This window comes from Strongylocentrotus purpuratus, unplaced genomic scaffold (genome assembly GCF_000002235.5).
Source record: "Strongylocentrotus purpuratus isolate Spur 01 unplaced genomic scaffold, Spur_5.0 spur5_scaffold_6, whole genome shotgun sequence".
Taxonomy (NCBI): Eukaryota; Metazoa; Echinodermata; class Echinoidea; order Camarodonta; family Strongylocentrotidae; genus Strongylocentrotus; species Strongylocentrotus purpuratus.
The window spans coordinates 35028653-35042961 of NW_022145612.1; the positions used below are offsets into that span (position 1 = coordinate 35028653).

The following is a 14309-nucleotide window of genomic DNA, read 5'->3' on the forward strand; positions in this document are numbered from 1 at the left end:
AACATGTTTCTCAAAATAAAATACATGTACAGTACACGGAACAACAATTTCCGATTATAAGCCACAACTGCAAATCGATTTTCCATGATTTACGCAAGGGAATTATCTTCTGCGCATGTAGATTAACATGTGTAAAATCACTATCTTGATTCTGTCCCGGCTTTTTGGCGGCGACCATGATGAGATCAAAGTGAAGAAACATGAACAGAATGTTATTGAGACGACATTCACGGAGACAATTATCACAATGAATTCGTTAAGAAACCGATTGAATGTCCATCCGTAATAGGTCCATGGTCTCATGGACCTTCAATAATTGGAATGTGCTTGTATCAATTAGAATCAGTGTATTGTGTCCAACTCCTGTAGAACAATTATTTGGACATTCCAAGATGCATCAACTTTCTGTATGCCCCAGGTCCATTCCACAATCCTCTGTTAGGCAAGGAAGAATAAGCAGGAAAAAAAGAGGAGAAAAAAATTACATATTCATTTAGTTAAAGCTAATCTTGAGCTCTGGTATGGGAATTTTATTTGAGAGAAAATTGCTACGATTTATTCTGGATTGTTATCCTGCAGTGAAATTTTTAAAAAAACGCACAAAAACTTACCGAACATCATCTTCAATAAAAAACACAACTTCCATTTGCATATAGTGACCTGTGTTAAGCACATGGTGTCGGGCCTACATTACCCAGATTTCTTTATCTTTCTATGCTCATTACTCTACCAAAATTGTTTGGAACATTTCTTTTGTAATCTTGAACATTCAGTGTAAGTTTTGTTGGAGTCTGTGAGAATTTATTTTCTACACACAAAATGATACAACATGTATGTAATCATTAGTACTTTGCTCAAGGCCTAAAAAATATATAAAAATACATCAAACATTGCTTAAACATCCTATCCTGGGCAGAAAATATACCTTATCAAACAGCCTTTAAAAACTAAGTGTAATGGCCTATTACATGTACATATTATCAGTGGGGGATGGTAGACTTTGTAAATCTAATGTTAAAGATAAAGTTGAGTTCTGGTCATGTGATTGCATTGTGAAAAAACCGATGTGGAATCTATCAGAAAAGGTTGATCATCTAGTATTTCTGGAATCATCAAAATGATAAGAAATTTGGCCAAATCTTGGCAAAGTTACAAGCACTGTACACAGAATGATGTAAAAGGGACTACACGACCACATGGCGAAAAAAAACCTACCCCCCCGATTTTTACAATGTTTCATGTCGTATTTAGAATATGAAGGCATTTGAAGAGCCATGCTTTTCAGGGAACATGTTTAATCTGATGTTCTTCCACCCTTGCATAATAACAATGATAACGCTCACAAATAATTTTTTACCTCTTCCCAGAACTCAACCTTCTCTTTAATGTTCAGGAGAGTAATTAAACTTGAATGTTTAACATAAGTAAATCTGTAACATATATAGGTGGCTTGTAATTTGTGCAAAACTGCATTACATTGCTTAGTATTAGGTCGTGAATGGAATGGAAATGGAGTGGAAAAGAAGTGCAAGTAAAAAAGTAAAGTTAAACATTTAAAGCCTATCTACACTAGTTTGGCCAGGAGGGATTAGACCTCCCTGTGTGGTCACTGACAGGTGGTTATCTCATCAAATCAGCTCTCAATTAACATAATAAAAAGGGGACCATGGGGTACCCATGGATATACTGCTTCGGCATTGTTGCCTATATAGAGGGCGCAAGTAGCTACAAGTAGTGCAGTCCCCATTAAAAATTTAAACAAACTGAATTCATATCTATATACCTTTGACCTTCTTACTCCAAAAATCTATCTAGTTCATCTCACTGTGATGATGTATGCTAGTACAAAATTTTACATTAATTCATTTCTCCAACTGTTCTTCAGATATTGTGATGAGAAAGCAGGATTTCTTGAGTTTGATAGTAATCAATCCATCCATCGGTTCTTATGATAGTGTAATCACAAGCTATTTTTGCATACATAATAAGCCCTGTGACCTTTGACCTTGTGACCTCAAAATCTAATCAGTTCATTGGCTCTGCAAGATACATACATGTTTGAAGTTTGGCAGGAATCCAATTGGTTCTTGAGATAATGCAATCACGAGAACAGGACGTACAGATGGACGGACAACCCGAAAACATAATGCCTCCGGCTACTACTGATAACTGATAAAGAATTGTATGGGACAAAGTAACTCACTTGATCAGTCCATTCCAGTAGAGCTCTGGCATGATATCTTTCTTCAAGTGGTACATGAGTCGTCTCTCCTTACCCTGATCCAGTGGGAAGGTTTCCAAGGCGTCTAGGTTGAAGTCAAACTCGGCTAGGATCAGCTTTCCATAACCAGTCACCAGAGGGCAGGATGAGTAGCCATCATACTGTAAAAAGTATTTGAGTTCTATCATCAATACTATCTTCTAAAGGTTCATGCCCAATTTTATTGCAATGGCCAGCAGGAACACTGATTGGCCTAAACAAAAACAGATCAAGAAACTGATCACCTATATTGATTTCGTCAGAATTTTTTTTCTTTATTCTTTATTTCTTCCGTACAATTTTTTGTGTACATGCTTACTCGAAATCGACTTGGTCAATTTCCTTCGAATTTCTGTCAGTCATCAGGCCCTATAATATCAAATTCAAGTAACCTCCTCAAGGTCATGGGGTCACCGTGCGTCATCCAGGCGCCATTTTGTAAAAATCAGGTCATTATCATATATCGCAATATCAACCATATATGTATACATCAACTTCAGGTCAAAGGTCAACAAAAAATGTCGATAAAATTTGCGCGCGCACTTCTACGCGCGCGTACGCATGCATCAACATATTATAGTGCTCAGATTCGTCCCATATTTTGTTTGCACACGTTTCAGACCATTTTAAGCATTTTCAAAATTTGCCTGCGCGTTTCCGCGCGTACTGGCATTTCGCAATATAGAATCACCAAATTTTCTCTGTCATCATATCTACCACATTTTTCCAAGCATTTTGATACCTTGTTCACCTTTTTCTGACCAGTAATAACGCAATTAGCGTCCGTCAAAGATGCAAACATCCCAGAAGAGAAAGCTAGTTGCAACTGGTCCAGTTGAAGAACCCCGGAAATTGAAATGGGCTAAATGATCCAGTTGATCCAGGCCAGTTAGAATTAAACTGGTCTAGCTGAGCCATTAGAACCATTTGGTAAAACTTCCAACCAGTTGAAGGGCAACAACACTTCAATACTGGTAAACGTCTGTATTTCCAATGTAAAGGCATTGGTAATAAGTAGACTTACATACCGGTACTTTAATTAATCGAAATTTTTTCATATACTTGTATTTATTGAAATCATTTTAGTTCATAGTTAATGTTTCCCTTATTCATGTTTAATTAGATCTAAATGTAATTTATACGAAGTAGCGAAACATCTAATAACTGGTAATTATATTTGTAGTATTTTCAAAATAAGGGATTGCAGACTAAATCACCAGTAAAGAAATATGCTGTAAATTCATATAAATTGTTAAAAAAACATCTGCACACGCCCCATATTCAAAATGCAAATTAATTGGTGTCAGCTAGCTGATTCAACTGGAAATATGCACACAGACCAGTTATCAACTGGTGCAATGAAAATATGCCAACAGTCACGGGATTATCACCACGGAGTTAAATGGCAACTGTGAAACCATCAAGACACCCAAGAATAACTCATTATTCACACCCAAGATTAATAATCTGTTTGAGTCACGAGATCATCACCGTGGAACCTATGGCAACTTTGACTACCATTTAAAAAGGTGTTTTAAGACACCTAATAGTTACCTATTTTTCACACCTAAAAATCATGGATTCACAGCTTAGATTAGTAAATCAGCTCGAGCCACGTGATCATCACCAAGAAAGTTATGGTAACTTTGAATCCATTCAAGGTGTGTAAGGCACCTCAAAATTACTAATTTAATACAAGAGATTCACGGACAGAACAATAAGACGATTAGCCGGTGTAACGTGATTATTACCATCAACCTTGGATAACCTGTGAAACCAATCGATAAAGGTGCTTAAAAGACCAAATAATTACTTATTTATCACCACCATCAGTTAACGGATAAAAAAAACCTTGTTGCTTGGTCAAGTGGTTATTTGGTCATAAACACTTGATTTACAGAGGTAAGTGGAGACACGTTACTCCAGTCGCGTGATAAATTGGTGGTTTTTAGGTTAGATGAAAACGTGAGCAGGAGTACCTTTTTTGTTTAAATGAAGGCACATGTCGATAACGTTTAAATCTAGTTCAAAAGGCACCATACTTTAAAATCACTTAAAATACACCCCCAAAAGAGGTTATTTTTTAGTGTTCTGTTTATTGGGTAGGCCTGACACCATGTTTTAATACAGGTCACTATGTGCAAATGGGAGTTGTGGTTTTTATCGAAGATGATGCCCAGTATGTTTGTTTGCGTTTGTTTTTATTTCACTGGTTCAAACAACCAATCTACTGCAGGATAAACAATCCAGAATAAATCATAGCTATTTTCTCTCAAAATACGATTCCCATACCAGAGCTCAAGATTAGCTTTAAGCCACATATCCTTTTATTTCTATGGAAAATTTTACAAATATGAACTAAATTTATTATTTGATAACCTTTGACCTCCAATTCTTTTTCTTGGTTCTTCCAGGTGAGCATCTGGAATCAATACGCTTATTACTGACCTGCCAACCTCTGGAGTTCAAAAACTGTATTCTTTAATCCCAAAATTTGTATTTTACTGACAAAAAGATAATTGGTTGAATATGCATGATTTCATCACGACTGTTGTGTTCGATGAACCAATGAACATCCCCAAATTGCCAATGTGAGATGCTTGTAGGATACTTTACAGGACAGAGCGGGCATTTTGCCATTGAAAACACACACACAATTTATAAAATTAGATTAAATTTAAAAAAATAATTTTTTTTTTTTTTTTTTTTTTGTAATGGTATTTTATTGAGGAAAATCGTACTGTCGTATTTGCTTCTAAAAATCGTACAAAATACAACTAAATTGTACTGGTTGGCAGGTCTGTTATTATCCTGTCAATTTTAAAGTAGGTTGGCATTGCACATTGTAGAAATTTGTTTCTTGGTAAAATTACCAATTTATTTTGTCGAGGGTAAATAAAACTATTAAAACAAACAGAAAAATCAGAACTGATTTTATTATTTACTATATAAATCTATGTATCTACCTATTATTTGCTAGTTTATCTAAACTACGCTACCTTCAAGAACTCTTTAAAAACGCCCGGCATTCATCCTCTTTCACGAGCCTCCAAAGACATAGCTTCGGACATGTTGCCCGCAAGGTGAGGGGACGGAGGGAGGGACATTGGTAGATACATCAATTTATATGGTAAATAATAAAATCTGTTCTGATTTTTCTGATATACCACAATAAATCAATGTATCTACCTATTATTTGCTAGACCAGCACACAAATGGACCGGGAGATATGTCCCGAACAAGGAGCGTACTTCTCCGCTGTCCGGAAGCTATTGCCATAAGGAAAAAAGTTTTCAGCACCAAGCGAGGCCTTAGACAAAGGCTCAAAAGGAGGCTTTACCAAAACGTCCAAAACCCTCGGAAAAACTCCAAGCAGGAGCCAGCTTTGGTATAGTCGGCCACTGCAGAAAAGAATGCAGGAACTTGAACAAGAAATGGGAGATAACCCTCGAGCCGTCCGGAAACCAGACATGAGAGGCGACGAGGGCCGAAAGGTAACCACGAAAAGTGGAAGGACTTTACTCTTGTCAAACTAGTAAATCAAAATCCAGCTATGACACCTATCGAAGTCTACGGGTGAAACCCCGAGGCCTTCACACTAAATGGAGCAGGGCTCCAAACAAGAGTTGTAAAGGGTCCTCGTGGAATCCCTATGACTCTAGACTATAAACTGTGAGGTTCTCTCAGAGAGTCCAGAAGTCATAGCATACTCCCTGACACCTGCCCAGCGGCCAGAGAGAGAGAGTATGTACCTCTGGGCGATGACGGAAAATCCCGGACAGAGACTGGGACAACAGGTCAGGTCTCAGCGGGAGAGGGAACAAAGGTCCGCAGCAAAAGGGACAGAAACCAGAAACACTGAACTGAAACCAGCCAGAAACGGGAACTTGCCGGGGAGCCCGATGCCCCAAACATCAGATGAATTAATAATACGGTAAACATGTTTTGAAAAATGTGTGGAAAATTACCAGTGTGGAAATGACACATAAATATACAAGTATTAACCAATCACAGATGGCAAGGCCATCTATAAACCCCAAACCCCAGAGAGGAAGGGTGAGTCCCGATCCAGCTACCCACTCCTCTCTTGGAGGTGTAGCAAAAGAAGCTGGAGAAGAGAGCTTAACCATCACCAACGGACAAAAAGCCCGAGGAGAAATGCCAACCACCGAACAGAGCCTCTCTGAGGCCGAAGACGGTCCCCAAACCAAAACGGGTACCGGCTTACACCAGACAAGCGAAACTGGGCTTCAGACCAGCCAGATGGGACCAGGGTAAACCCTGTCACGCACCAAGCTACTACGGTTGGAGAGCAGGCAGGTTGAGGTCTAAAAATTACCACAGCTCTCTCCGTCTAAATCACAGTCGGAGACTTGACATTAGAAGGCTACAATAAACATAACAAACCAACTACAACTTCTTACCCCTCGCCAAAGCGTCCGGTGACAAAGCTTGCTCTAGACCACGCCTCACCGCATCAGAGGCTGCAAGAGCATGGTGTGAAAGGCTTACGTGTGGTCGACAACCTTCTGTCGTGTGGTCGACAACCTTCTGCCGAGTGGCGAACTCAACCGAAACCCCGCTGCAGATACTGAAGACAACTGCAAGGGCAGGAACTACACCAACCAGACGACGGCTCATGGTGGAAGGCCAACAGCACCAGGCAACCCGGACCTAAAAGTGTCTCAGATGCCGGAGTAGCAAAATCTGAACGAACCCAAAGCCAGGAGTGACCAGGGCCAACTCATTACTAGCCGAGGTTCGGGAAGGGACAGAAACTGAGCCTCCGTCCAAACCGAAAATGCCTTTCGGGTCTTTTCGTGGCTGGTATCCCCAGACACCAAAATCATCAAGAAGCCACGAAGCCCAGCCTGAGCATCTAGAGAACACACCGACTAACGTAACACTTAACTTAGTCTTCTCTACCTTGACCCAGTCGGCAGCTGGCCATCAGAACACTTGCGCTTCTTACCTGCAGGTACGGGAAAAGAAGCGAGTATAGCTGCCATACTAGACTACTAGACCTAGGCCATGGACGCCAGTGTCCAAAGGCCAGACAGAGCTGACCGCGTAAAAGGAAGGCCTGTACCACCATAGGTTGGCCGAGAGGGCTGGGGATTACTACCCCGCCAACTTCTCTCAGCAAAGAGTTTCAAATAATCGAGAGGCTCAGCCTGATCGATGGCAACAGAGAAGGGTAGGCGTCTAAAAGAGGCCGAACCCCTCCTCCCAGCCGTAGCCCAATGTGTGCCCAAGGTAGACATCGACTTAGAAAGAGACATGACTGAGACATGGCCGGGACATGGCTATACTCCATGCCTAACCGCGGACGGGAGCAAAAGAGCTAGCAAGAGTATATATCCGAGTTATTTACTGAACCAGTAAACCGAGGGCGGATATCAGATAACCGCCGGGGTCGGGTCCAGATACGGATATATCAAGCAGCACTGCTGAGCAGGCGATGGATATAAATATATTTTTCTTATCTCATAAACACCCGACTGTGACGGGGGCGAGAGAGCTAGCAAAACACTTGAGACTCCCAACCCATCTGGGACGGGAGGGAGCCCACTCCTGAGGATCCAAGGCTGCACAGAGTGTTGCGGAATCTCTCAAAAAGCACACATCACTGTCTAGCCAGTGATCGAGGCCAGAGTGTCAGAGGTCGCATAAACGATGACACTCTGAGTGACTAAAGCTGAAAAAAAAGGCAAACTGAGTCACTCAGGGCTTATACATAACTCTCACGGTTCTGAGACACCCATGATAAGCGAACGCGAGTCAGACCTCTGAACCGAATATCTGAAAACTAATTTCGGTAACCATGGCTTAAGCCAACCGGTAATCCACGATCAGATCCGAAATCGAATCGGTAAACCAAAATCGGATCCGAATCGGCAAACCGGGACTGAATCCGAACTGAATCGGCCATCCAGGACCGAAACCGGGACCGGATCCGAAACCAATCCGGTATCCGGGACCGAAACCGGACCGAAACCGGACCGAAACCGGGAGGGATCTGAAACCGAACCGGGACCGGGACCGAACCGGTAAACCGGGGGCGGATATCAGATAACCGCCGGGTCCGGATACGGATATATCGGGCAGCACTGCCGAGCAGGCGGTCGGATATATTTTGCTTGTCTCATAAGCACCCGACTGTGACGGGAGCGAGAGAGCAAGCAAGAGTGTACTCCTATTGAGTGATCAAGGCGGCACGGGGTGCTGCGGATTCACTCAAGTAAACACTCGAGACTGACGGACAATACCCTAGTGGGCCGGTCGGAGAGTCTCTTACGACTTCCACCCGACAGGAGGAAGCCGGCCCCTGAGGATTCAAGCTAGTCTCGAGGACTGCAGAATCGCTCAAGTTGTTGCACGTGTCACTACAGGAGCTAAGCCTGTGATCGGGTTTCGAGTGTCAGTGGCCGCAATGGCGACACTCTTCCCCAGAGCATGAACGTCAGAGGCCGGCAGACCAATGAAGCCCTTCTCTATCGTACGTTGGGGGCTAGCGATCGGTACACCGATCACCCCCTTGCCTGGACCCTTGGTCCCAACAATGGCTGTCTTACCGAGCCCGACAGAAGTCGAGCCGGTAAAAGAAACGAGTCTGTCAGAGAGACGCTAGTAGCGCTCCCTAGCTTACCTGCCGCCACACTGAATGAACGAGTGGTCGGCTTGTCGAACACCCCTCCCGTAGCTTCACCAGCTGGAGGAGAAACACGAGTACCAGGCTCCGACGCACCCATCACGAACCTGAATACACAAAAAGTAAACAAAGAGAAACGCCAGACAAAAAGGGCGAGCGAGATTAACAAACTCCACGCTCATCAATTTTTCCAGCCAGTTACAAATAAAATGTTTTTATATCAAACTAAACCAAAATAATGCACGAAAAATAAATCCTCAAAATCACGAACAAAACTAAAGGCTGCACCGCTAAAGCAGTGAACCACGAAGCGAGAAAAGCTAAGTTGGGACAAAGGGCGATGAATAAATTAATCGCCAACCCACTTGTAGGCAATCCCAAAACCAAAGGCCGCAACGCCAAGAATCAACGCCCTAAACAGTGGCGTAATTTACGGTGGAAAAGGAAATATACGGCGCAGAAATCGTAATTTAATTTCTGCAAAAATAAAAATGTGACTTGGGAACCCGTACCACCAAATTGATAGCAATTAAGATGAGGATGGAATTCAAAACGTAAAAAGAGCAAAACGTAAAAAGAGCTAAGCCTAACAAAAACGGGAAAAAATCCTTGATTTTAAAGTGACTCAGCTGTATATGATGTCTCTTCCGATAGGCGAGGATAGAAAGAGGATGCATGGCGCGCGTGCGATTTGCGCACATGAATCCTAGGAAGATGATGTATGGGGGTGGGGCATGCGCGAGTGTGACATTTTTAAAGAGTTCTCGAAGGTAGCGTAGTTTAGATAAACTAGCAAATAATAGGTAGATACATTGATTTATTGTGGTAAATTGTATATAAAGAAGTGTCGTGGTCAAGAGGATATGTCACTGGATTGTCAATCACAAGGTTCGAGTCCTGCCGCGGCACTAATCATTACTTGGCAGGACATTGATCTACATTTGTCATACTCAACCCAGGTGATGTAAATGGGTACCTGGCAGGAATTGATTCCTTAAAATGCTAAAGCGCCGTAATGGTCGCCTCTCTAAAGCCAGGGTAATAATCGGGCAGCCCCAGGAGCGTCGAGATGTGACAGACATGTGCACTACCGTATTTGCCGGCGTAAAGGCCGCACTATTTTTGGAAGAGAAAATATCAAAAAGTCGGGGTGCGGCCTTTACGGCGAAAGAGTAAAAAAAAAAAAAAAAGTAAGTCAAAACCAGCACGAATTTGCACATATGGGACTACAAACGGTACAAAAACTATACTACTATGATACAGGACATTCCCACACATCTTACCAACAATTTTATCTTGTATTGTTGACATGAAGACGAAAATAAACTTCCAAAAACAACATCTGGTCGTGACCACTTCTGTTGCATGAGGAGAGCTAGTGGCTGAAGCTGCATCTTGATGCTCTCTACATATAGGCAAGGGTCGTGAGATATTTTGTAGAGCATTGCTATTTGTGCAGTTCTATAACGGTCTTCCAGTGTTGACCACTACAGTTCTTCAATCGTGGCTGACACTTGATGTGTTGTGGTATCATCTCATATAACAAAGCATGCAGCACTTCATTAGACTGCCTCCAGCATGTTGATGCCGAGTTGTGTGTAGGGTCCTAGACAGTCGTAGAGTATTCCCAATATAGGTCATACATAAGTCTTACATGCAGTGTCTTTAATTGCCCCTGAGTAGATCTTGAGCCCAAGGTCTTATTGGCTTTGAGAGTATATGGCACTGGTTTATTTAAACTATGATCAAATAGCTAAATGGCCCTTTGAGAGCCTGAAATTTTTCAAAGATAAAGAATTAGACATCAGTTACAACTTTTTCTTGTAGCATGGACCTAGATTGATCTCCCATAGCTTAAAGTAGATATTCATTGGTTTTAAAAACTAACTTTATTTTCATTATTGCAAAGTTGAAACTTTGATTCGACAAGGTTATCGAAATTCAATGCTTGGAAACATTCAAAGTAATGATTATTATAAATTACAAAACGCTTAAAAAAACAGCCCCGGCGTAGCACCTGAAGAGCTCTCCGAACGCTGCTGAGATGTGTGAGATCACAGTATGGACATGATTTGCACAAGCAGACGATGTCCCATGACATCTCACACATTTTCAGTGCCTGTGTTTTCATCTTCTCTTGAGTTCTTTCTCTTACTTCACTACCGTCAGGCTAAATGTATAATCTATTGCCTCACTCTAAACCCCGGGCAAGGTTTTATTTTGATGAAAAATGCAGCGATACCAAAATAAAGGAATCTGTCGCTTGTAAACAAAATAAGACGCCATTGTATATTCAGCTGCACACACCAGGGTATGTTTGGCGTTTCAAGAGGGAACAAATGCCGTCCTTAATATTATTCCGGGGGGTTTTCAATTTGAAAGTCTGGTTCCTTTGATTGTTAATTAACCCCTATCCTGTGTATTTACAAGCAAACGATTTTAGTTATCAGAATCGGGTCATATCCCCTTTAGAATGGTTTGACATGCCATTACATTTATATACACTAAACTCATTATAATTTGAGAAATAATAGCTTTGAAATTATGTTCATTCTCTATGGGATGTCGTCTGCTTGGGCAGTGTTAGTCCATATAGTGACGTCATTAAAACATCGTTATTTTTCTGGCGAATCTCTCGTATAGCCCAGCTGCTATGGAGGTGGTTTTATTTGTATTTTTATAAATCACCCAATATGTAGTTGACCTAAAACTTGTACGATGGCCATCTGTTAGCTTACCAGTTTCTAGTGATACATTAGTTGACATATTTGTGATCTTCTTTGAATTTCACCTGTATTGAAAATTTTTCAATGTTGCTTTATGTGCATGAGGTATCCCTGAACAGCAAATTGGTTATGGAATTTTGTAACAAAATTGACATACCATTTTGGTTGGAGCTGAAAAAAAAATATACCCGGTAGCCACAAACAATATGTTTTGTTCTATTGATGATTAATGAGCATGGGTGGATCTTAGTCTGCAAGCACAGACCCTAATTTGACACTTTATCAAAAAATCATTGTCCCTTGAGCGAAGCCTAGCCCAGCTACCTACTGGTTGTGCCTGTATTAGGAGCAGCCATAGTACATGGCCTATGGTAGTCTTATAGTGCAGACTCTCATTTACAACTGACCAGGGTTTGTGCTTGCAAACTAGGTGGATCTTAAAGAAAGTTAACAGTACCGTATTTGCTGGCGTAAAGGCCGCATTATTTTTGGAAGAGAAAATATCAAAAAGTCGGGTGCGGCCTTTACGGCGAAAGAGTAAAAAAAAAAAAAAAGAAGTCAAGCACAAGTAAGCACAAATTTGCACATATGGGACTACGAACGGTAAAATAACTATACCACTATGGTACAGGACATTTCCTCACATCTTACCGACAATTTTATCTTGCATCGTTGACATGAAGACGAAAATAAACGTCCTAAACAACATTTGCCGATAGATCTTGATCTAAGTTCGTGCCAATGCATTGCAAAAGTAAAGGAAAGGGCCGTTTAACGGAGCTGCCGCGAAGCATCCATCCGAAGTCGCCATTTCGTTTTCCATTCATGCAATCTCGCATTACACCGTACATTGTGGTAGGGGTATATATCGGACACCAAATATGCCTGTGATCACTTTTTTAGCTAAACTTACGGTCAATTATAAGAATATTAATGAATTTGGTATCAGTTTGTAAAAAAAAATAGTGTTTTACTAGAAAATTATGATTATTTTATTTTGTCCGTTTGTTTTTCCTTTTTTTTTTCTCCCCTCTTTGAAATGTCAAAGTTGGGGTGCCACCTATGCGGCGCTGCGGCCTTATCGCCGGCAAATACGGTAATCTGAATACACTCCTGTATTTTGATGGAATAGTGTAATTGAAAATGGCATTTCGGACGTTACATTTTCCGTAAACAATGTAGACCCTCATTTAACCTACTAGAACAATAAATTAATGAGATTGTATATGGTTTGAATGAGCTTATTAGTTGCTCCAAGTGATAATATTAAAAGAAAATATAATTTAATTAGTAGCACTCATATTAGAAACATACTCAAAATATGAAAAAGTTGTCTCATTTTCTGTAAATAATTTTGTAACGTCCAAAACAATTTTCAATTTGAAGTAGCAGAAAATATATGAACTGCAGGACATATCTATCATAACATTTATTTAACATCTCATGGCAGCTACCCACCAAAACAAAGAAATTTGCAATACATTACTACAATACTATTTTATTTTTGTATGTAACGTCCGAAACAAAATATACCAACTAGACATGTACCGGTAATACTTGTCTGGAACAAGTATAGGTGGGCTGTTCCAAATGAAATTTTGAGAGAAAAAAGAGCAGAATAAGCGAGAAACTGCTTAAAAAACAATGTCATGTAGATTCATGACGTGAACGAAATTCACCTTCTTGAAGCATAACATGTAAATTAAGAATTCCTGACATGTGGCCTTTAATCAGAATTTTCACTATGATGACATCATCAAAATGAAAAATGGTGATGACTAAGTTTGTAGAGAATTGTCTAAGCTACAACATATCCAAAATTTGGAGGCAAATTGATCAATATTTACAAAGATACAATCAATTTTCCATGAATATGCTGACGTCATAATATGCAAATTCGAATTTTGATGACGTCAGAATATTTTTAATGGCCAAATGAGACATGAAATCATATCTACGACTTATCAAAATATGAAAAAAAAATGGGTATCTAGGCGCATCCTGAAGAGTTATAATGGATTTTGTATAAGCATGTTTTTGCCTATATATGCTATGTACTACATGAGCTTGCGCGCACAGACTTTTATCTTAAACGGACGCTCATTCCGTTATTAATCGTCATAAAGAGATAAACATGGTATCAAATTGTTTGGGGAAAAAAATGAGGAATATCGTGTCGAAAAAAATAAAGAGGAATTATTTTGCATTCGGCCTTGACAAAAACGTAAACGTGCGTGTGTGCAGGAGTTTTTATAAAATGCTATTGGCTAATGTTTTTTTACATGAAATTGACCAGATTTACTACCTTGAGCATTTCTCGTAAAATGCGAAAATTTAAAATGGCCGCCAAATCATGAGAACGCTTATACTTTGGCCGTTTAACAGGTTATTTGATGTTTTCTTGTCAATTCTAAGGTGCTGAATATAAATCTGATGAGTGCCAGACGAAAAACCTTCAGCATTTCTTGTTAAATGCGAAAATTCAAAATGGCCACCAATTTATGAAATCATGTATTCTAAATTGGGGTAGCACCTGGCTTCGAGTTCTGGTCTTAAAAAATCACATGCTTAAAATCTGTAAGAACAGGATAAGATTACACTTGCTTTAATTCTTCAGGGCAGTACTATAGCACTAGGCATTTGACAGCTTATTTAATAGTTTCTTGTCAAT

General features: G+C 40.4%; 1 protein-coding gene across 1 annotated transcript; it reads right to left on the reverse strand.

Annotated features, from left to right (window-relative positions):
- Positions 1-357: 357 nt before the first annotated feature.
- On the reverse strand, positions 358-2583 carry LOC754255 (sulfide:quinone oxidoreductase, mitochondrial). The gene is made up of 2 exons (XM_003730586.3): positions 2204-2583; positions 358-435 (listed from the first exon to the last, which is right to left on the reverse strand). The coding sequence occupies exons 1-2, from the start codon at positions 2407-2409 to the stop codon at positions 375-377; spliced, it is 267 nt and encodes an 88-aa protein (XP_003730634.2). The 5' UTR covers positions 2410-2583; the 3' UTR covers positions 358-374.
- Positions 2584-14309: the final 11726 nt, after the last annotated feature.

Excerpts from the sequence above, each read along its gene's own strand:
- LOC754255 (XM_003730586.3), bottom strand. The coding sequence starts at position 2,409 with ATGATAGAACTCAAATACTTTTTACAGTATGATGGCTACTCATCCTGC. Across the intron at positions 436-2,203 it reads TACTGGAATGGACTGATCAA|AGGATTGTGGAATGGACCTG; the intron begins GTGAGTTACTTT and ends CTTGCCTAACAG.